We start from the raw sequence: 21307 nt of genomic DNA, 5'->3' as shown, positions 1-21307 counted from the left end.
TTTTAATTTACACCATTTTACTTATTAATACTCAATTAAACCTTACATTTACAATATGCTCTACTTGTATGCTATACGGAAACGTAACCGAATTACTGTTTTCTTAAGAGATGTCGGGGGGTCTGGTTATGATGCCGAGGCTAGATTTAAACTGCCGGGTTCCAGTAATCCTTCTGTCTCAGTCTCTGAAGTAGCTGGGACTATGGGCAAATTAGTCACCATGCCCGGCTATATGTGTATTTTTGTATAATTCTATATATGTGTATAGCCTTTTTTTTTTTTTTAACAGATAGCATGGCACTTCACTCCTAACTACCTTATCACAAGTTTTCCCAAAATAACAACAGTCTCCTAAATAACCATACCATGATTACACCTAAGAAAATTAAAAATAATTCCCTACTATCATCCACTATATAGTTCATATTCAAATTTCTCCAATTATCTCTAAATTGTATTTCATAGCTTTTTTTTTTTTTTGTAAAAAAATATAACAGAATCCAACTGAGACTCCCACATTGTATTTGATTATTATGCCTCTCCAATAAGGAGGGGGTGATTTAATCAGCTCTACCTAAGGCTCACTTTTAAGTTCCTGTAGGTTTGTAACATATTCTTTTCATTGATTTTCAAGACTACTTCTGTACCACAATGGCCAGTGTTTGAAGTAAATACTACTCATAAGCTTTAAAATGAATGAACTGAGTCTTCAGGAACCACTTACTAAATGTGTAGTGCCCTGGCAGGGATTATAAAAGATAAAGACAAAGGTAGAGGTATCCATATAAATAGAAGTCAGGAAGTCAACATTTTACAATGAAATTACACACACCCACACACCCGCCCAGAGGACAATTTCAGAACAAAAACAGTCCAAGTGTAAGACAGTGCAAACATGGGTCAATAACCCATATTGGATGCGGGCCACCAGCGGGCTTAGCAATTATGAAAGGGTGCTGCGGGCAGCATATGGCATAGTTATCAAAGGCATAGGAGGTGCAAGAAAACTACAGAAGTGCAGGGCCAAGGAGCATGAGGACAGAAAAGGAGAGGGGATGGAAACAGATGAGGCACCCCTTGTAGGAAGGTGGAGGGCCACCAAAATTGCCTCAAGGACTTTAGTGGCCTCAGAACTTGAGCTCACTGATTTTTGTCAAGGGTCAGTGCTGAAGGGTCAATGGAGAATAGAATTGGTCAGAGAATAGATACTGAAGGGGAATTGTATGCAACAAGCCCACTGGAGATAGACTCGGGGTCCCTGATCCACTCTTGAGGAGCAGCGTGGTACCACGGTGGTTTATGGAACAGGTTTTGATACCCACAAAAGCATAGGTTCTAATCCTGGCTCTACCATTTATTGCTGGTGTGACCATGGACAGATTAGCTAACCTCTCTGTCCCTTGGTTTCCCCATCTACAAAATGGAGACAATCACATTTAACCTTTAAGTCTGAGGAGGATGAAAGAAGTTAATGACTGTCGCTTAGAAAGTTACATGGGAAAAAATAAGTACTTATAAATGTTAGCTATGGTTCTTCTTTCTCCTGCTCATGTCTGGCTAATGTCCAGTGAAATACAATCAAAGGTATTAATGGCTCTGCCCCGCAGCCCACTCACCTGAGAACGTCCCCTTGCTGAGACACTCTTTTATCCGATTGGCTTTCCTGACGTGAAAGGCTTTCGTAATCTCCTGGTTCATGAAGGCTTCCTTGTTCATGATGTTTTCCACCATCATCCTCAAATCGAACATCTCTAGGACCTCTGCGATCTGAGCCAGGCCCACCAAATCCTTTTCCTTTTCATCCAGTTGTCCTGTATAAAGAAACTGGAGCAGGGTCCGAAAAGGGCCTGGCTGGACTGAGGCGTCCATCCTGACTACAGTCACAGGGCCCACCCGCTTTGAAATGGGGTTGACTTGCATTTCCCTGTGCATGCCAATGAACCCCTTACTCCAGTCGGCCAACGTCTGTGTCTCAGGGACTGCACCCTCGGCTTCCAGCCCCAGAGCCTCCACTAGGCTCTTGTTTGAGGACTTCCACTGCTCAGCCTGAGGTGTCCTAGGCGGACCCTCCTCCCTTTCCTCCTCTGGGTCGACACTCAATATCTGCTCCTGGAAATCTCTGCTCTGCTTCTCTTTCTCACAAGCTCCTTCACTCCAATTTGGGGATTCTTCACATTCCATTAAAAACAGATCATAAAATTTGGAAGAAGAGGTAGCAAGGTAAATTCGATGTGCAAAGATGTGTTCCTGGTCCTGAAGGATGAACAGAACATCGGCACACAGAGGATTGTCCAGTAAACAGGCAGCTTCACTTGTCCCCATGGAAGGACACTCTGGAATTTTGATGACCGGTGGAGGGGCTTTTGGAGGTAGGAAGGGTGCCTGAAGTAAAGGTTTCTGGACTTTCTTTAAGTGGGATTTCCAGAATTGCAGGTGCCTGCGGGAAATCAGCGCTGCTCGGATTGCATTGTCAAACACATCCTTGATCCCAAACTGGTCAAACACGCTTGTTTCATAGTATGGTATGCCAAGTTCCTTCGCTACCTCTCGGCCTTTTTCTGGGGGCAAAATATCCCCTCTCTTTATGGGCCTGAAATAGAACATTTTAAAAATTATAATCAGCGTTATTTTAGGAAAAAAATAGTTAGCAGGGCCTATCTAAGCACCTAATGGAACTATACACTGAAAACTCTAGTCAGGCTTTTAGTCGCTGGAAAAATCCGCCACCATCTCAAGTCTTTCAACTGGAGCTATGATTGCAGGAGTTATGATTGCAGGAAAAAATAACGCTTTCAAATATTTCAGAGTTTCAATGCACATAATTTGTGAAGCTTATCCATAAATATTCCATGTTTTTATGTTATTATAAATGGCATTGTTTTTAAACTTTATTTTCCAATTGTTCATTTCTTAGTTTATACAAATACAATTGATTTTTGTGTATTGGCCTTTTATCCTGTTATTTTGCTAAATTAATATGTTAATTCTGATAGCTTTTTTTGTAGACTCCTTAGAACTTTTCATTTACATGACCATGTGCCTAAATAGGGAGAGTTTTACTTCTTCAAAAAACTGCTCTCAGCAGTAACCACAGTAACTGAAGTATCATCCCTTTACTAGCTATTTAATCTTGGGTAAGTTACTTAACCTCATTAAACATAAGTTTTTCCAACTGTAAAACAGGAATAATAATAATAATGAGTAATCATATCTTGAAGAACTATTGAAAGGTTTACATTATTAGCATGACTATGCTAAGCATAGTATTTGGTCCACAGTAAGTGCCTGATAAATGTTAGCTGTTATCATCATTATCACTATTCTCTTCATCACCTTCATCTTTATCAACAGCATCTTATGCTTGAATTTTACTTTATAACTTTAAAATGCATTCATATACATTTTTCATTTGAGCCTCACAATAGCCCTGTGAGGTATTATTTCTGTTCTACATTCTGAGGAAACTGAGGCAGAAAGGTTAAAGGGTTTGTCCGAGGTCACATTTGCAGGCTGCTGAGAGACCTCTATTAAGCAATTAGAGTCAAGACTTTCCCACTCCTAATCTCTGCTGCATTTTGTGAATTCTCTTTCAAACCCTCCTCTTCTTTTTTCCTCCAATCCCTTCTTCAAGCCGTCATCATCTTTTGCTTAGACTGGTGTATCAGCCCCTTAACTAATCTTTCTTCACACCCACTCCCCACATTTTGGTCCAAAGTCCTCACTGTTGTAAGAAAAGTCCTTACATAAAATAGCTATGACTTGGCGGCAGTTCTGTTTTAACTTCCTCTGATTTCACAAAGCCCCTGGAATAAAGTCCGTACCCTTTAGGTTGGCACACAAGTCCAATTTACAATCTAATCAAACCCTGAGAGGACAAATCTTTGGAAACAGTAGACTCAGGACAGTGCTGGGGTTATGGCATAACCATGGTAAAGGCATAGATGGGTTCCAGAACACAGGCAGGAAGTACTTTGTTGTGACACTCATTACAAACACTTGCTTGATTCTAACACATACCCTTAGGAACTTATCTTCTTATATAAATATTTGGCCTTCAACACCAAAGGTAATATATAGGATAGACACTGGTCTTAGGAGGAAAAAGATGATACTGGATAGAATTTGGAGTTGACGACTTAGATGGAAAGGAGGGGAAATTATAGGGTGTGGACAAAGGTGGAAGGGACGTGCAGGGAAGAAGGTTTAACTTAAAAGTTTGCCCCTGTGAGCATTGTATTCCTTGTTCTTAAGCCTGACTTGAAATTTACCAACTGATGAAACTCTTCAAGGCTTAGCTCAGATACAAACTCCTTCACAAAATCTTAGAATTGCTCCGTAGAAGGGATTGTCCTCTCCACTGTTCTCTACAGCTCTGCAAGTCTCCTCCAGTCCATGACTGTGAGGCCTGATTATCATAACCTACTCTTTTTATACAGAAAGTTGCCGAGGCCAGGACAGTCTCTCATTTACTGTGGTCTTCCTAACCTCTATGTGGCTCCTAATATTCAATTCCTAGTCCATGCATTGAAGAACAGAAGGATTGTGGAAACTGAATATAAAGTGTTTTTAGAAATGTAATGCAAAACATACCTAGAACATCAGAAATTGTCTAAAGAAAGCACCATTTACTTTTGCTTGGAGAGAATAAAAAGTTGTGTCAATATAAAATTTTGTAATAAGCCTATTAGGTAAATGTCAAAATAAGATTTTGTTTGTTTTTGTTGCTGTTTGCTTTTTTTTTTTTTTTTTTTGAGACAGGGTCTCGTTCTGTCACCCAGGCTGGTGTGCAGTGGTGCAACCATGGCCCGCTGCAGCCTTGTCCTCCCAGGTTCAGGTGATCCTCCCACCTCAGCCTCTCAAGTAGCTGAGTGCATCACTAGTCCTGGTTGATCTTTTTTTTACTTTTATTTTTCTAGTGACGTGGTCTCACTATGTTGCCCAGGCTGGTTTCAAACTCCTGGCGTCAAGTGATCCTCCCACCTTGGCCTCCTGAAATGTTGGGTTTACAGGCGTGAGCCACTGTGCCCAGCCTAGAGGAAGGTATTAATATCAAAAGTTTTTGAAAAGGAATGCTCTGCAGCCAAAAAGTTCAACATAAAAATAAAAACATAAAAAGTTGTTTATTTTATAAAGGGGATTTGAGGGAGCTCACATTTTAAGAAATGTATTTCCCTCCATATGGTTTGGCTATGTCGCCACTCAAATCTCATCTTGAATTGTAGTTCCGATAATACCCATGTGTGATCGGAGGGACCCGGTGAAAGGTAACTGAATCATGGGGGCGGCTTCCCCCACGCTATTCTCATAATAGTGAGTAAATTCTCACGAGATCTGATGGTTTTATAAAGGGCATCCCCCTTTGCTCGGTTCTCATTCTTCTCTCTCCTACAGCCATGCAAAGAAGAATGTGTTTTCTTCCCCTCTGCATGATTGTAAATTTCCTGAGGCCTCCGCAGTCATGCTAACCTGTGAGTCAATTAAACCTCTTTCTTTTATACATCACTCAGTCTTAACTATCTCTTTATTAGCAGCATGAGAATGGACTAATATACCCCACCAAAATCAATATCTACATTTTATATATACTGAAACAAATTCTCCTTCAAGTTGTATTTTACATTTGTGATACTTAAAAATATAACCACTAGAGAGATTTAAAAAGCAGTATTTGTTTGTTTTGCAACTATAGGTCCAAATTATTTTCAAAAAGTGGACAGTGTCATCTTGAGAATGAAATACTGTAACAGGTTCGACTGAGGAATACAAGGAAGATGAAAAACACTTCAATATGTGTGTTTGTATGAATCTGATGTTCTCTGGAGTCCAGATACCTCTAAGTGTTAATTAATTTTATTGTAATAATTATAATTTCAAGGATGACGTTATTATGAGTAACCAACATTTTGTCTAATACTTTATGCTTTTCAAAGTGCTTTTATTCACATCCTTTCATAATTAGAGAATTTACTTCAAGTGCTGTCCAATCATTTGACAAAAATGAGTTCTGACACCAGAGATGATGGTGCCTGTTAGAAGCGCTCAGGGCACACCCCTCATGATTCATGGGCTGACTTAAAGCCCATGGCTGATTGATGGGATCCAGGAGTGTTGAAGAGCAGAACACCAGGCTACAGAGACACCTGCTGCCTGTAAATTTTAACTTGGCCAGGACAGGGAAACACTGACTCCCTCGGCTTACCTTGCTAATGGGCGCCTGGCTCGATTAACAGCTTCCAGGTCGGCGTAGCGGAGATCGAGCTGGCACCCAACAAGGACAACAGGTGTTCGAGGGCAAAAGTGCTTGATTTCTGGATACCACATGCTTTTCACATGATTTAGGGAATTGGGATTAGCGATTGAAAAACAGAGGACCACAACATCGGACCTAAAAGGAAATCACAAAAGAAGCTTGTATTGCCTTTTAACATTTCTTTTTCTTTTACCATTATAGTTCCTCCCAAACCCCATCCTTCTAATGCCATCTCATGTCACAGTTAAAAAAAAAGAAAAGACCAGATATTAAAACACATCTTGGAGTCATGCAAACAGCCTGATAAGCCCCCACATTCCAGCACCAACACAGCCTAACAGTTCATGTCCATATTGCACTGCAGAATGCTGATGCATTGACGTTTCCGATGAAGTTTTTTTATGGTAGAGATGATAACCCAAACTTGTCTCAGTCCTGGAACCACAACATGCTGAACTATTTCTCTTCATCACAAGAAATAGTTTCAAGAGAAAAGAAAATAATACAAACTACCTTTCACCAGTTTAAACAACATAAAGGTGATGATGACTCATCCCAATGAGATAAAGCAAACAGTTTAAACATTACTGAAAATGTAACAAGTATTTGCTGTACAGGGTCAGCAAATACACAGAAGGATTTCTGCCCTTCTTCCCACTTATGCACACATGTAGACAGCATAGCCACTTATCTGTTTCCGAAAAGAAAAATCCTGAATTTGCGGGAATTTTGACTCTTTACTAAGTAAGGCAAGAAGGTAATATTTAACATGTAACTAGGCAAGAATTAGATTGATGGCTAACAAGATGAGAAAATATTGGAAGCAGATTTCTCAAATGTTACATGAGATACAAAGCAGGTATATGGGGAAAAGAAAAACTGCTTTATAGTAAATTTTGACATGAGGGTCTTCCATTTTTACATCATAACTTACCATTCTAGAAGTCAAAGAACTATTTTACAAAACAGTTGTCCAATTATGGTGTTTGACAAATATCTGCTAAAAGGTATCCTTCACAGGAATTATAAACCATCATTCTAGGTTAAAATGTGCTGAATGATGACTTTCAAAACACTGAGGCAAAAGGATATAAAGAGTAAGAAAAGTTACGCCCAAGGATTCAAGACTATCTTGTGGCTAAATTCAGAAATAAACTCTTATAGTTTCATTTGATGTTAATTTATTGCCTTTATTGTTTATGTAATGAGAAGAATCAAGTTGATGAATCAAAACACCTTCCTTTTAAATCATTAATGAGCTTTCCCCCCTACATATCAATGAAGCCAAACAAATATACGCAGGCAACCATAAAATTTCTAAAAATAATCATTTGCAATGCAGAAAACTGTAGGGTGCTTACATTAAATGTAATTCACAAGCTGTGTCTTTAAATTTATATCCAAGAAAAGCTGCACCAGACCACAACAAATAGAGGAGAAAATCCTGAGATTAAAATATTTCCAAATTATAAAAGAGGACCTAGGACTTAAAGCAGATGAATGTATTAATCTGAATGTTCAGAATCATCTTGAATAAAGATACCAAGATTCTTGGATGCTGGGATAATATGAGTGAAAATATGCATAAATAAATAAATGAAAAGGAAACGTCTTGTCTTTGGGATTCTGATTTACTTAGTGAAATATTCTGTGCTCAGTCTTACTTACAATCAGCATAAATAACAGTATCCAGTAAAGCCAAGAATGCTTTGAATTTTACATTTTTTATGGGCTGAGTTTTCTATTATTCATAATCCTATTTATATCAGGTATCTGATGAGACTCTGCTATAAGCTTCATTCTGATCATAAAATAAAGCCACCAAGAATTTTGGCACAGTGAGAATAGAATGAGAATATCTGAGGTTCAAAATTATACAAAAAGATTTGAGGAAATATATCCAGCACCTAAATGTGTTATAATACGTATAAAATAGTTCTAATTGGTGCCTTCTATTTCCCTATTAAGGCACATGGCTCTAAGGGGAATCGTTCTCAGAGCTTAATTTATGTGACAGACATGTAGCTAAATGTCAATTCTGTTCTCTAATTTTATGATACAGCATGTGAGGTTTTGAAATCAGAGCTAGCTTGGTTGTCAAGGTTACCATGATAACACTCATGGTATTGAACACATACTAGCTGCTATCCATATGACCTGTAAACAAGTACAGACAGGACCTTGGGGGTTGGAAAAAAAGGAATCTTGTGATGATAGCAGCACAATGCCATCACACAATACAGGTCCTGAGGGTCCAACTTCTAACTATGTCACATCAATATTTAAATGCATGAAATGCCATTGGAAAGCTGGAAAGATAATTCAATGTCCTATAAATATTTTGCCTCAAAATAATGATAAAGAAAAGAGGTTGTGCTGAGAGCAATACTAACTCTGAAGATAAAATAACTTATTGAGTCAAAATTCTATTTGTATATCAGAATAAAGGTCTTTTTTTCATACTCACATTTAGGTGCTATAAGAATCTGTGCTCATTATTTTACACTGAAAGCAGTTAAAAAATAAGATAATTCTTTTTTTTTTTTTTTTGAGACAGAGTTTTGCTCTTGTTGCCCAGGCTGGAGTGCAATGGCATGATCTCAGCTCACCGCAACCTCTGCCTCCCAGGTTCAAGCGATTCTCCTGATTCAGTCTCCTGAGCAGCTGGGATTACAGGCATGTGCCACCATGCCCAGCTAATTTTGTATTTTTAGTAGACAGGGGGTTTCTCCATGTTGATCAGGCTTGTCTCGAACTCCCGACCTCAGGTGATCCACCCACCTCGGCCTCCCAAAGTGCTGGGATTACAGGCGTGAGCCACCACACCCGGCCCAAGATCATATTTTAAGTACCACAGTGCTTAAATGTCTTTTGGTTAACCTTGTTGATCTAAATACAAATGTAAGTTAAGAAAACTTCATATAAAGATTACATAAAATTCTATTCTTAAGGTCTGCCGTATGAATGTAACTCCCTAAAACCAAGTTTAACCAAAAGGCTGAGCATTGGGAATCAATGGACACAGTGACAGAGCTATAGAAAGATGTTGCTTTGATGCATTTCTCCTTACCAACATTCTTTTCTAATTCCTAATTCTCAACACACCAGTATCCTCTGTGATATAAACACATATACAATCAAGTAACTATTTTCAGAATGCCATTTATTCTCTCTAGATTTTGAGCCATTTTTTTTTTAATCTAGTCAAAGAAGGCACAAGACCTGCAGCTAAGAATATCTCCAGCTTTAGGCATAATGCCAAGGAACTAGAGATATTAAATAACTTTTAATCAAAACATACATTCCCATGTGGAGACTGTTCAATGTCTGACATAAGCTTGTGTTTAAAAAATACCATTCCTCTGAAAGATAAAAAGAAACAGGCAAGTTCTAGCATTTCTATTTCTATGGCTCTGTTACATTTTTTAACTTTGAAGAGTCAGTTTAAAAATAATTGGGAGTGGTGAGTGTGATGAGGACATTCTCACATATCAGGCATAGGGTTAGTCTAGAAATGACCTCAGGGGTCCTGTTTCAGCTGTAAAAAGAATCAAATAGGATTTAAATGGAGTCCTGCAGCTATTTGGGGTAGAAAGCATAAGAATTTGAGAATGCAGAGGCAGAGTACAGGGTACATGAGATTGTAAACTCCAGAACCTGAATACTGAGAAGGGGTAGGAAGGAGTTTGCAATATTTATTGTATTTACTTTTATTACATATTTAAAGTTTCACTGGGCTAAACAGTTTTATTAGAGAAAGCCAGAATTACAAAGGACTTCAGGGTATATGGTCTTAGCTGCTTGCCCACGGAATGTTTATATCTTAGGGAAAAATGACTTCTTCTTTCTAAGGAGAACATATCAGTATAAAAATTTCACTGGGTACTAACACATCAAATAATGTCCATGAAATAGTGTTTTGACTAGTCAAGTCAAAAACAATCTGAAATAAATTGAAATGTTGAAACAATTGGGCATCTTGTTTCATAGAGTGAATCAGAGAGACCAAGTCATCCAAAAATGCCTGAGCTGATAAAGCCAAGCTCAGCTGCATCAGTTTTACTTCAGATATTAAACAAACCAAAAAAGCACGTTTTTTTTTTCAGTTATCTTTCGAGGGGAACACTGGCCAAAGATAGCATGTGAAAGATTGGCAAGGATATCTGAATAACATAAGGAGTACATGCAAAGTTGGGACCAATCTTTGTTGGAGGATTAAAGAAAAAAAAATCCAAAAAAAGTGCATCTTACCCACATATCTTGGCCCTAGCTAGACTTTGAACAGCAAAATACCACACACGTTCTCAGAGACTGTCTTTATAATGTCTACAGTCAAATATAGCAGAGTCAGTGGGAAAAGATCGGAGAAGCAACCAGAAGCTAAACTTTTTTTCCAATCTGAAATACCAAATTCATCCTTTGAAGACATGGTCAGAAAAGGGTTGATAATCAGTAACAAACTTTTATTGTTAAATGAATTTTCTTCTAAGTTCTTTCCCGTCACAAAAGTACTCTGTTTTCTTAGTTTGACTTTCCTTTTCCGGTCCCATCTATTTTGCCACTATCATCCAGCTGAGGAGCTGTGGGCCTTGGGTTTTCTTACCTGGTTAAGTGAAAGAATAATTCTGACATCATCTTTTTATCTAGAAACTTCAGATCAGGTCATTTTTACAGGCAATGAGGACGGTGGACTCCACCGAGTTCTCCAGAAAGCTGTGAGTGGGACAGCCAAACGCCCTTCTCCAGTGTGTCTGAGTCTGGTTGGGTCTCTTGATACATTAACACTTGGTGACCAAGAATAAGCTAATAATTGTGTATATATATATAATTTTTTTTGAGATGGAGTCTTGCTCTGTTGCCCAGGCTAGAGTTAAGTGGCTCAATCTTGGCTTACTGTAACCTCTACTGCCCGGGTTTAAGCAACTCTCCTGCCTCAGCCTCCTGAGTAGCTTGGATTACAGGTGCATGACCACGCCTGGCTAATTTTTTGTATGTTTAGTAGAGATGGGGTTTCACCATGTTGGCCAGGTTGGTCTTGAACTCCTGACCTTGTGATCTTCTCACCTCGGCTTCGCAAAGCGCTGGGATTACAGGTGTGAGCCACTGCGCCTGGTTGCTAATAATTATATTTACCCAAGTTCTGCTTGAAGTATTTCCTTTTAATGTACATTTGTACAAATTCTTTGTTCTGTGGTAGGATCCCACCTCTTTATATGTCATCATTGACTATTATTACTTATTTTTTTTGGGAGAGACTCCACATATCCAGCATATGGGCAGACATTGTGGTCACATTTTAATGGGCTTCTTTTCTTTGTCACTGTGCATGAGTCCCCCTCTGGCAAAGATTCAAGTAGGAGTGTCTGACCTCCTTCCTTGGGGCTTCAAGCTTCTTTTTCCCTGCTGGTAACTGAGGTAGGTTCTTTACAGAAACATTTTCAAAACCATTCATGTTGACAACATATCTTTCATGCATATAGTCTGACAGGGCTATGCAAACAGACAGATCAAAACAGCACAAAACAGCTGGGAGCATGGCAGAGAAAAGGAATGTGTAACACGTGGCTTTGGAAAATTTTAGTAGGGGAGCAGCCCAGTGTGTATGAGATGCAGAGGGAGTTGTCAGTGATGGTGCACATAACCACCAGGAGATGAATGGCCGTGTAAGCTCATACTCATGGAGGATGGAGAGGCCTGTAGGGGAGCGCCTGGCGGGGGATCTGGGGAGAGCAGGGCAAACCATGCAGCGCCCTGGATGTGAGCAGAGAAATCAAGTCAATACTTTACCAATAGCGTGAGGCTTCTTAAGTACAGATGTTATGTGGGGAAAACTGTCAAAACATCCTGAAATATATCCAGATTTGGGAGTGATTAGCATGTGCAACTATTTTTTTCCAAGCCCGTATCTGCATGTTTAGTAGGAAGCAATATTTTAAACCAGTTTTCCACCACCCTCTGAAAGTGGGGCCAAAGCAATGCATGCTCTTAAGTGCAGGGAAGTCACATCAACATCCCAGCAATGCCACCAAACCCTAAGATAGATACTATTAGGTTGGTGCAAACGTAATTGCATTGAAAGCAATGGCAAAACCCGCAATTACGTTTGCACCAACCTAATACTTGAGTCTTAGAAATGGTTGGTTCTACCATCATAGCACAAATATCACAGGGGGCAATGGCCTTGCCAAAGAAGGTTGTGGGTTATCATTCAATGAAATCAGGCCATTTTCCACCCAAAATCTCATTTTCTATACTTGGCAAACCATACTCCCTTTAGTATATTCTTACACCTCACGTAATCATCAGAAGTTGAATGCATGTGAAATTGCGTGAAGCACAAATAATTTATTAAAAGAAACAGCTTAAACAGTCTCACTTAACTCCTGGTCAACGAATGCAGGAGGCACTGAAGTAAAGAAGGCTTGTTAAACAGAAGAAAGTGAAACTGTGGTAATAAATTCCCTTTCAACTCCATCTGGAGTTCACACTCCTCTTTGGCATTCCCTGAAGCTAAATGACTGAGGAACTTCCTTCCTAAAGTTTTCATGTTTTCTCCTGAGGGCAAGTTGCACATATAAGAAAACTTCAGTGTCAGCTACAATGCTATATGGGAGGTTTCTGGGATTAACCTCCCTGACTCTTCTGAGACCAAACTGGGTAAACCAGCACGATCATTTGATCACGATGACAAAGGGACTCTACCCAGCGTCCTTGGCAACTCTCTTTGAATCAGTAAAGGTATCAGGAATGGTCAAGTCACTTATCCAGTATTATTCATCAACCATCTAATCGTTTCTTGCAGAAATAGTAACTGAGAACCTACTGTGTACCAGGTACTCTTCTAGACAGTGGGGATAGAGTGATTAGTAAAAGACACAAACTGCTGTCCTTGTCGCACTTGTCCTCATTATGTCTACATTCTAGTGAAGACAGACAATAAAGAAGAAAAAATATTTAAAACAGGTAGTGCTAAGTGCTAATTAGAAAATAAAGCAGGGAAAGGGGACAGACATATTGGGGAGCAAAAATTGCTGTTGAAAATGAGGTAGCTAGGGAGGGCCTCGCTGAGAAGGTGACATTTCCAGAAGCCCTGGAGAAAGGGAGGGAGTCAATATGCCAGTGTGTGGGGGAAGAACCTAGTAGAAGAGGAAACAGTTAGAGCAAAAGCCCGAGGTAGGAGCTTGCCTGCAGTGCCCGCCCTGGGGGAAGGGACCATGCCATTCTGCTGGAGCACAGTCGTGAGGGGAAACTGAAGTCTTTGAGCAGAACGTCGTGATATAATTTATGTTTGAACAGCGTCAGTCCATTGCTTTAATGAGAATGGACTAAACTGGTGGCAAGGTAGGAGTGGGAGAGGATGGGGAGGGTCAGGGGATAGGGAGGGAAAGGCAGGAAGAAGCAGAGGACCAGTTAAGAGGTAAGAATCCCGAAAGAGAGGATGGTGACTCTGCCGAGCCTGGGAGGGGTCCCCTACAGGTGGAAGTGGCCGCATTCCGTATACACACGCTGAAGGTATAGCCTGAGGACCAGATGTGTGATGTGAACCAAAAGAGTTCAGAATAATGCTAAGCTTTTTCCTGAGCTATTTATTTTTGCTTCCCTGTTCTGGGAACTGACACCTCTAGTTCAGCATTGTTAACACTGAACTGTAATGGTTTATGTAGCTCTCTTTTCCACCATACTATCAGGTCATTTTCAGGGATTTTTGTCCTGTTCCTATTAGTTTCTCTCTTATTGTGCACATACAGTGTAAGAAAACGGGCCCTCAATTAATTTTTATTAAATTAAAAGGCCTTATGGATATCAGAAAGTAAAACCTGCATACACAAATGTGTCTGCAGACTCAAAGTCTAAAAGAGATGAATTTAGGCTTAACGTAAGTCAGAGAATCACTTGGAACTTTAATAAAGAATGAAAATATAATGTGAGCCATTAGAGTTCTTCAGACTGTTATTGCTGAAAGACTGCCATGTAATACCTCTGGTATACAGCAGAGGTTAACCGGTTAATCTCTATATATTTTAATTATTTGAATTTCTCTAAAAAAATCTCTTTACCCCATGTAATTGGATAATTTCATAACACCAGAATAATAACGCATTAATAATTTCTTCCAGGAATTAGATTATCTCCAGAAGCAAAGGAAATGTAAAGAAATGGACAGGTTACTTTCAGGATTAATTCCAGGTAAGTTACAACAGAATTAAGGCTTAAGAAAGCCCTCTATTACACAGACCATCTTGCTTTTTAAAAAACACACGAAACAAACAATCACTAAAAGGATAGTCAAGATGATAAACTGGAAAAAGAATTCACTAATGTGCTTTCTGTGTCTGCAATTCAGAACTTCCTCCTTTTGACTCATCCTCTCTAGGCTGGGGGCAGAGGCATTTTCGGGGGAGAATAAAGTGGTGGACTAATTTTGAAAGTCGGATCATGGCCAATATTAGAAATTACTGGTAGAATTGTTGTTAAGATTCACTAAGGCAAATCTCAGTGAAAGTGTTCTATAAACCGTTAAGTGCCAATTATTGTCAGACAAATATAATTATGGGTTCAAAAATCACCAAGAATGTATCTTGTATGTTGACTTTAATAAGAATGGCAGACCACTTTCATCAAGAGATCCTTTCCTTTTGGATTACCAGCTGTGTCCTTTATTGCTATGGAATAGCTGAAAGATAGGTAACAATTATCCACTGAAGATATGCAGAATTATTTAACAGTCTCTTTGTTTTCACCACCTACTTTAAAAGGAAAAACTGTATGGGCTGGAATCTATTTCTTCATCAGAAAGTTCTAGTATAAACACATCACAAACTGATGTTTTTTTTTCTTCTTTCATCGTGAAAAGTCAACACACTTAGTTGTATTTGACCCAACTTGTCAAGCTTTCTGTTATTAAGCAGTAATAGAAAAAAAGTAAAAGGAACGCAGAACACAAGACGTTAATGTACTGAACGATGCATATATTCCTTATTCTCTTTGCCCATCGCAGTGGCCTCATTAATTGCACTCCTGTGGACTCTCTTGGGCCCATCAATGCTTTTCTGGGCTGAGCCACAAAGAACCCAGCCATGTGACCAGTGCTTGGGCAGCAGCCAAAATCCTTCCTGGCCCTGGCACATGGGTGAGCCCCAGGCATCAATCAAGCCCTGTTGCTATCTCATTTGGCACTCCGCTTTCCAAGGACAATTTCATCCTGGGGACAAGCCTGGGTCAGGCATAGGAATCCCAGCTCTTCTGTTTTTTCTTCTGGGTAGAATACAGGATGTACCAGTTCAGAGCGGGAAGGACAGTGTGGGACAGCAGGCCGAGGGTGGCACAGAGAATGGTACATGTATTTTCTGTGCGCCAGATGATTCAGCTTCACTGCAATCCTATGCTTGAGTTCTTTAGTACAGAATCCCTAAACTTCCACCACAGATTTAATTTTTTGAGTTATTTGTATGCATGTAGTCTAACGTGTATCTGTTTGTTTTGGATGATCACATAACAGCAATAATCCACCTTTAATTGTTCTAGTTAATGCTCTCATCTTTAGGCAAATGGATTAAAAAATGTCTCTCTATATAATTATTCTTAAAAATTATTCTTATAAAGATCTTGAAAATGATACCCAGAGGAGAAACAACCTATAATTGGAAAAGCATTATTATTCATACAAGTAATTCGCTGTTAAGAATACTCATTCATGAAAGGCATTACCAAAACAATTTACAAGTCCAAGAACTTGGGGAAAACAAGGGAGGATTTGAGGGTATGGCTGAGTGTAACTCTCTCCTTTTTCTCCTGGTTTTGCAGCTGATCTTTCTGTTTGCTAATTCACTAAGGAGAGGCTAAGCACTGGTATTTTCCATCTTCATCACCTGCAGGTTGATCCATCACTTGTTATTCTTATTATAAAAGTGCACATATAGAATTCAACTTAGGAAAATAATTTGGCATTTATTATAAGACTATTTCCTTGTCTATGCGTTAGAAGATCCTGGAACACATAAGAGATCTGTCGACTCATTCAACTAACATTGACCAAGCTCCTACAGGACACCAGGCCCAGGTACAGGAGATAGAGAATAGAAAGAAAACATCTCTGTCCTAAATATACTATGATAATAGGATAAGGGGAATGGGAGAAAATTAAGGAGCCAGTTTTCCCACAATACAGTTATTGCTACAACAGGAATTTGCAAAGGTGTCCTATGGGAACATAAGGAGAGACACCTCACCTAGATTCCAAAAGTGACAGAGAGAGTAGGAAGAGCGCAGAGAGGAATTCTAGGAGTACGTGACACTTGTTCTAATTCTTAGAATATGAGTAGTGATTAGCTAGCTTGAGAATAGGTGGGATAGAGGTCTAAATTCTAACATAATGCATGTTTGTGGGCCTGGAGGGTACAAAGGACACGGAACTGCAAATACTTTGTTATGTCTGGACCAAGACAGGAGGCTGGGAAGGCAGGCTGGGATTCAATCCAGAGAAACAAATAAGAATGGAGTCTCATGCCCATGAGTCTAGTAACCAACCCCAGTGAGAGGACACACTTGATCACTCAACTCAGCACCCAATTTCCAGTCAGAGTGACTGGGTACAAAATGGAGTCACATGCATGCTCTCAGAGATTACCACCATGTTCAGCAGTTTCAGAACCAACCAGCTACAAAAGACAAAATTGTTACTATTTGATGAAGAAACAGAAAACTTTCACAGAACTTGGTGTTCTCTATTTGGCTATCACAGGGTATCTGGTGAAACGTTTCTTGTTAGAAAAAGACATAAACATAACCACAGGCTGAGATACAGGCCCCTGGGTCAGATTATGAGCCACTGAGTGGGGGTTCTAGCTCTGAGAAAAGGAAACCAGCATGATTTTGTGTGACAGTATGACACTGTCCCATCCTTAGTTTCAGGGTTATATTCAGCTATTAAGGATCTCGTTCCATTTTTTTTTTAAGTTCACATAGTGATTTATGTTTTCAATGAGAACTAACTTAAAGTTCCATAAATAATTTTAAAAAATATAGTCTAACATGCAAACCTTCCTTCACATATCATAGACTACTTTGTCCATCAAGATATTTCTTTTCTTTTCTTTCTTTTTTTTTTTTTTTTGAGACAGTGTTGCTCTATTGCCCAGGCTATAGTTCAGTTGCACAATCCTAGCTAACTGCAGCCTCTACCTCCCACACTCAGGTGATTCTTCCACCTCAACTTTCAGAGTAGCTGGGATTACAGGTCTGTGCCACCATACCTGGCTAATTTTTTTGTATTTTTAGTGGAGATGGGGTTACACCATGTTGGCTAGGCTGATCTTGAACTCCTGGCCTCAAGTGATCCACCTGCCTCAGCCTCCCAGAGTGCTGGGATTATAGGCATGAGCCATTACACCCGGCCTATTTCTCTTCTTAAAGAATTTTTATTGAGATATAATGGAAATACACCACATTTGCATATTTGTTGTTTAATTTGATTAATTTTGACATACGTATTCCCCTGAGCCATCATCATGATCAAAATGACAAACATTTCCATCACCCCTAAAATATCCTTATGTTCCTTTGTGATCCATCCCTCCCCACCATCCTCTTCTCTAGGAAACCGGAGATCTACTTTCTGTCACTATAGATTAGATTGCATTTTCTAGGATGTTACAGAAATGGAATCACACAGTATGTGCTCTTTTTTGCTTGGCGTCCCTTACTCAAAAGCTCTGTCTCTCATCATCAAAGATTCTTCCCTTCTGACTGAGGTTTGGTAACAAGCATCAGAAAATTCCAGGACAGTGTTTACCAGAGTGGGGCCAGAGAACCATCTGCCTCCGAGTCATCTAGGTACGGGCTAAAATGGGCTGATTCACCTCTTCCAGAACTCTTACATTCGAATGACTGCTCTGTTCAAATAGCAGAGCTAACAGTTTTAACCTAACCTCTTAGGGAACAACTATTTCTATCTCTTGGTTCAAATTGCTGCTTTTCTTTCATGTCTTTCTACTTTTTTTCTGTAACCTGAGCAATTTTTAGTTCTTTTTGTTACAGCGGCACACTGAACTGAATGTCTTTAAGACACAACCAGTGATAATTTTCCAAGACCTCTTGTTACCATATATTTAAAAGTGTGGTTTGGATTACTTTTCCATAAAAAGCACATGCATTACTAACTTTCTTCCCTTAGTTACTTTGCTATCTATTTATAAAGTCTGCCATTAGGGCCAGGACTTGAATGAAGAAAACAAAGCACTTGCTTCAAGTGCAAAATGTAAGAGGGTACCAAAAAAACCTCAGTGATCCAGACAATACTTAAAAAAACAAACAAACAAAAAATTCAGGCTGGGCACGGTAGATCACACCTGTAATCCCAGCACTTTGGGAGGCCAACGCGGGCAGATCACAAGGTCAGGAGTTCAAGACCAGCATGGCCAACACAGTGAAACCCCATCTCTACTAAAAATACAAAAAATTAGCCAGGTGTGGTGGTGGGCACCTGTAATCCTAACTACTCAGGAGGCTGAGGCAGGAGAATTGCTTGAACCTGGGAGGCGGAGGTTGCAGCAAGCCAAGATCGCGCCACTGCACACCAGCCTGGGCAACAGTGCAAGACTCCTTCTCAAAAAAAAAAAAAAAAAAAAAAAAAAAAATTGAGGCAAAAAATCCATGGTGGACAAAGTATCAAAATTTTAAATATAGTCAGCATCAGTAACAATGCCATATTGTGTCTGAGGCAGAAGGAGAAAAAAAACAGCAATGGTGATCCTGTCTTTTTAAAATTATTATTATTTACATTTTACACCCAAGACAAGTGACTCCCTCAGTATGCCCTAGTCCTGGCCCTGGTCCACATCTTGGTCCACTTGACGTTTCACTGTGCAACAGGCTATTTGCCATCCTAACATCGTCATTACAATGTTACTTCTGGCCCAGCCTTTAGAATGTGCTATGAACATTAAGAGCTAACTCAAAATGCTCTATCTAGACAGATACACTGATCCTTACTTTTTCCCTTGCCATAAAATACAAGCACAACCAATCCCAGGCAAAGATACAAACACCAGTCACTACAGTCCTGAATTTTTTAAAGGGCCTCAACAGTGCATTGAGAATGGGGTGTGTTCATTCGTGTCTGATTACAGGTAACTTCAACATGAAACTAGACACCCAGAAACCATAGTTCTGATTTAAAACATGTACTTTACTTCTCGTAGGAACTAACAACGTTTGAGAAAAATCAGTGTGTAAGAATAAGCTATATAATAAATGGGTTCCAATTGGACTGAAAATATGCCCAGAAATTGCTGGGGATAAGGGGAAGTACAGTGGTTCTGAATGTTTTAGTTAAATGATTTGGGGAAAACATGCCAAGATTCCCATTCACTCTCAGAAAGTTTGCTTGGATGTATCATTTTTACCGAAAACAAAAGGACTCATGCTCAGCTAGTTATGGATGCATATAGAGAATTAAGTTCTTTGCTGTGGAATAAAGAATTTAAGAGGAACACTGGAATATCAGAGCTGGTAATAGATTGTGAGTGCTGGTCTTCAGGGTCCACATGGGACTGTGTAAGATTCGGACTGTACCAGGAGGAAATTTCAAGTAATTTTGTCATCCATCATCACCAGCTACAACAGCATGGTGGATGGGGAAGATGTGGGCTTTGGAGTCAGACAGACTCAAGAGGAAAGTCCAGCTCCACTCTGTCCAGGCTGTCTGACCTTGGCCCTTTTTTGTGCCTATTTCTCCAACTGTGAAATGAGCCTATTTTGCGGGCTCGCCACAAGAATGAAGCAGGACAGGACACGTGCAGCACGTAGCACAGGGCTGGCGCATGGGGCGCCCTGATTAAACAGTACTTGTTGTTATCACTGTCAGCAACATAGGCTTTATTCAGTGTCTGGAGGTTCTCTGACCTGCAGGCAGATCAATGAAGGAAATTTTATAGGGGGAAAAAAACCCAATAGAATCTGTAATTATCTACCTGTGCATGACTAGACAAAAGGGACTGATATGATTTGGCTGTGTCCCCACCCAAATCTTGAACTGTAGCTCCCATAATTCTCACATGTCATGGGAGGGACCCAGTGGGAGGTAACTGAATCATGAGGGCAGGTCTTTCTCATGCTATTCTCATGATAGTGAATAAGTATCATGAGATCTGATGGTTTCATAAAGGGCAGTTCCCCTGCACATGCTCTCTCTCTTGCCTGCCACCATGTAAGATGTGACTTTGCTCCTCCTTTACCTTCTGCCATGATTGTGAGGCCTCCCCAGCCACATGGACCTGTGAGTCCATTAAACCTCTTTTTCTTTATAAATTACCTAGTCTCAAATACATCTTTATTACCAGTGTGAGAACTGACTAATACAGGGACTGAAGGGCCAGATTCCTGATAAAGGCAGAGCCCATCCTGTTTGTCTATATTTTCAGTGCTAAGTCCCTAAATGTGGACATTTCATTCTCATAAGAGCTCCAGGAGACAACTCTTGAGTTGAGTGACATCCCTTTAAGAAGAGGAGCTTTCCTTGCCAAAAACGAGCAGCTGATCAAAGTCACGGTTACTATGTACGGTTTTGTTCCTGACATTTTAAAAGATCCAGAAAAGAGCTTTAAAAGTTCATCCAAAAGTGGATATAAAGTAGGTGGTGGGAAAAAGGCCATAAGAGAGCTGGAGTTACTCACTCCAGAGAAGAGAGGGTCGACAGTTTTCAAAGTGCAGAGCATTACAATGCTCATGCTACTCTGTTTCCTTCATCTCCATGGAATAGAAGGGCTCCTATCAATACTTCTTTTTGGATAGATGGATGATTTCCCTTCCTGAAGACATGGGGTCAACCAGATGACCTTTTGAAATCTCTTCTAGTTCCAATCTTTGCACAAATCCAAAAGAGCAAATAGAAATCCAGCTCACCAATGTAGGGTCCCAGTAGGTTGAGGTAGCTTGGCACAGTGGAAAGAGTGAGAGCCAGGAGTCAGGCAGAGTGACTTTGAATCTGCCTCTGAGACTCAGTTGTTGGGAAAATTTATGGTAGTAAAAGAACTCAACCCTTTACTCAATGGTAGCACC

At 39.8% G+C, this 21307-nt stretch overlaps 1 protein-coding gene across 12 annotated transcripts in view; it reads right to left on the bottom strand.

The window, feature by feature from the left end:
• Positions 1–21307, bottom strand: part of RHOBTB1 (Rho related BTB domain containing 1) — a 131057-nt gene that overhangs the window by 17628 nt on the left and 92122 nt on the right. For 7 of the 12 annotated variants that reach the window (XM_025397216.1, XM_025397219.1, XM_025397218.1 and 4 more), the window contains 2 exons: positions 6200–6385; positions 1617–2590 (listed from right to left, as the gene is read on the bottom strand). In XM_025397216.1, coding sequence (XP_025253001.1) covers positions 1617–2590; positions 6200–6385 — 1160 coding nt within the window. Of the gene's footprint in view, positions 1–1616; positions 2591–6199; positions 6386–12037; positions 12095–21307 lie in introns of all 12 variants that reach the window. The other 5 variants (XM_025397223.1, XM_025397222.1, XM_025397225.1 and 2 more) reach the window with 1 other exon arrangement.

This window comes from Theropithecus gelada, chromosome 9, assembly GCF_003255815.1.
Source record: "Theropithecus gelada isolate Dixy chromosome 9, Tgel_1.0, whole genome shotgun sequence".
NCBI lineage: Eukaryota > Metazoa > Chordata > Mammalia > Primates > Cercopithecidae > Theropithecus > Theropithecus gelada.
This window is presented reverse-complemented; position numbering and strand designations above follow the sequence as displayed.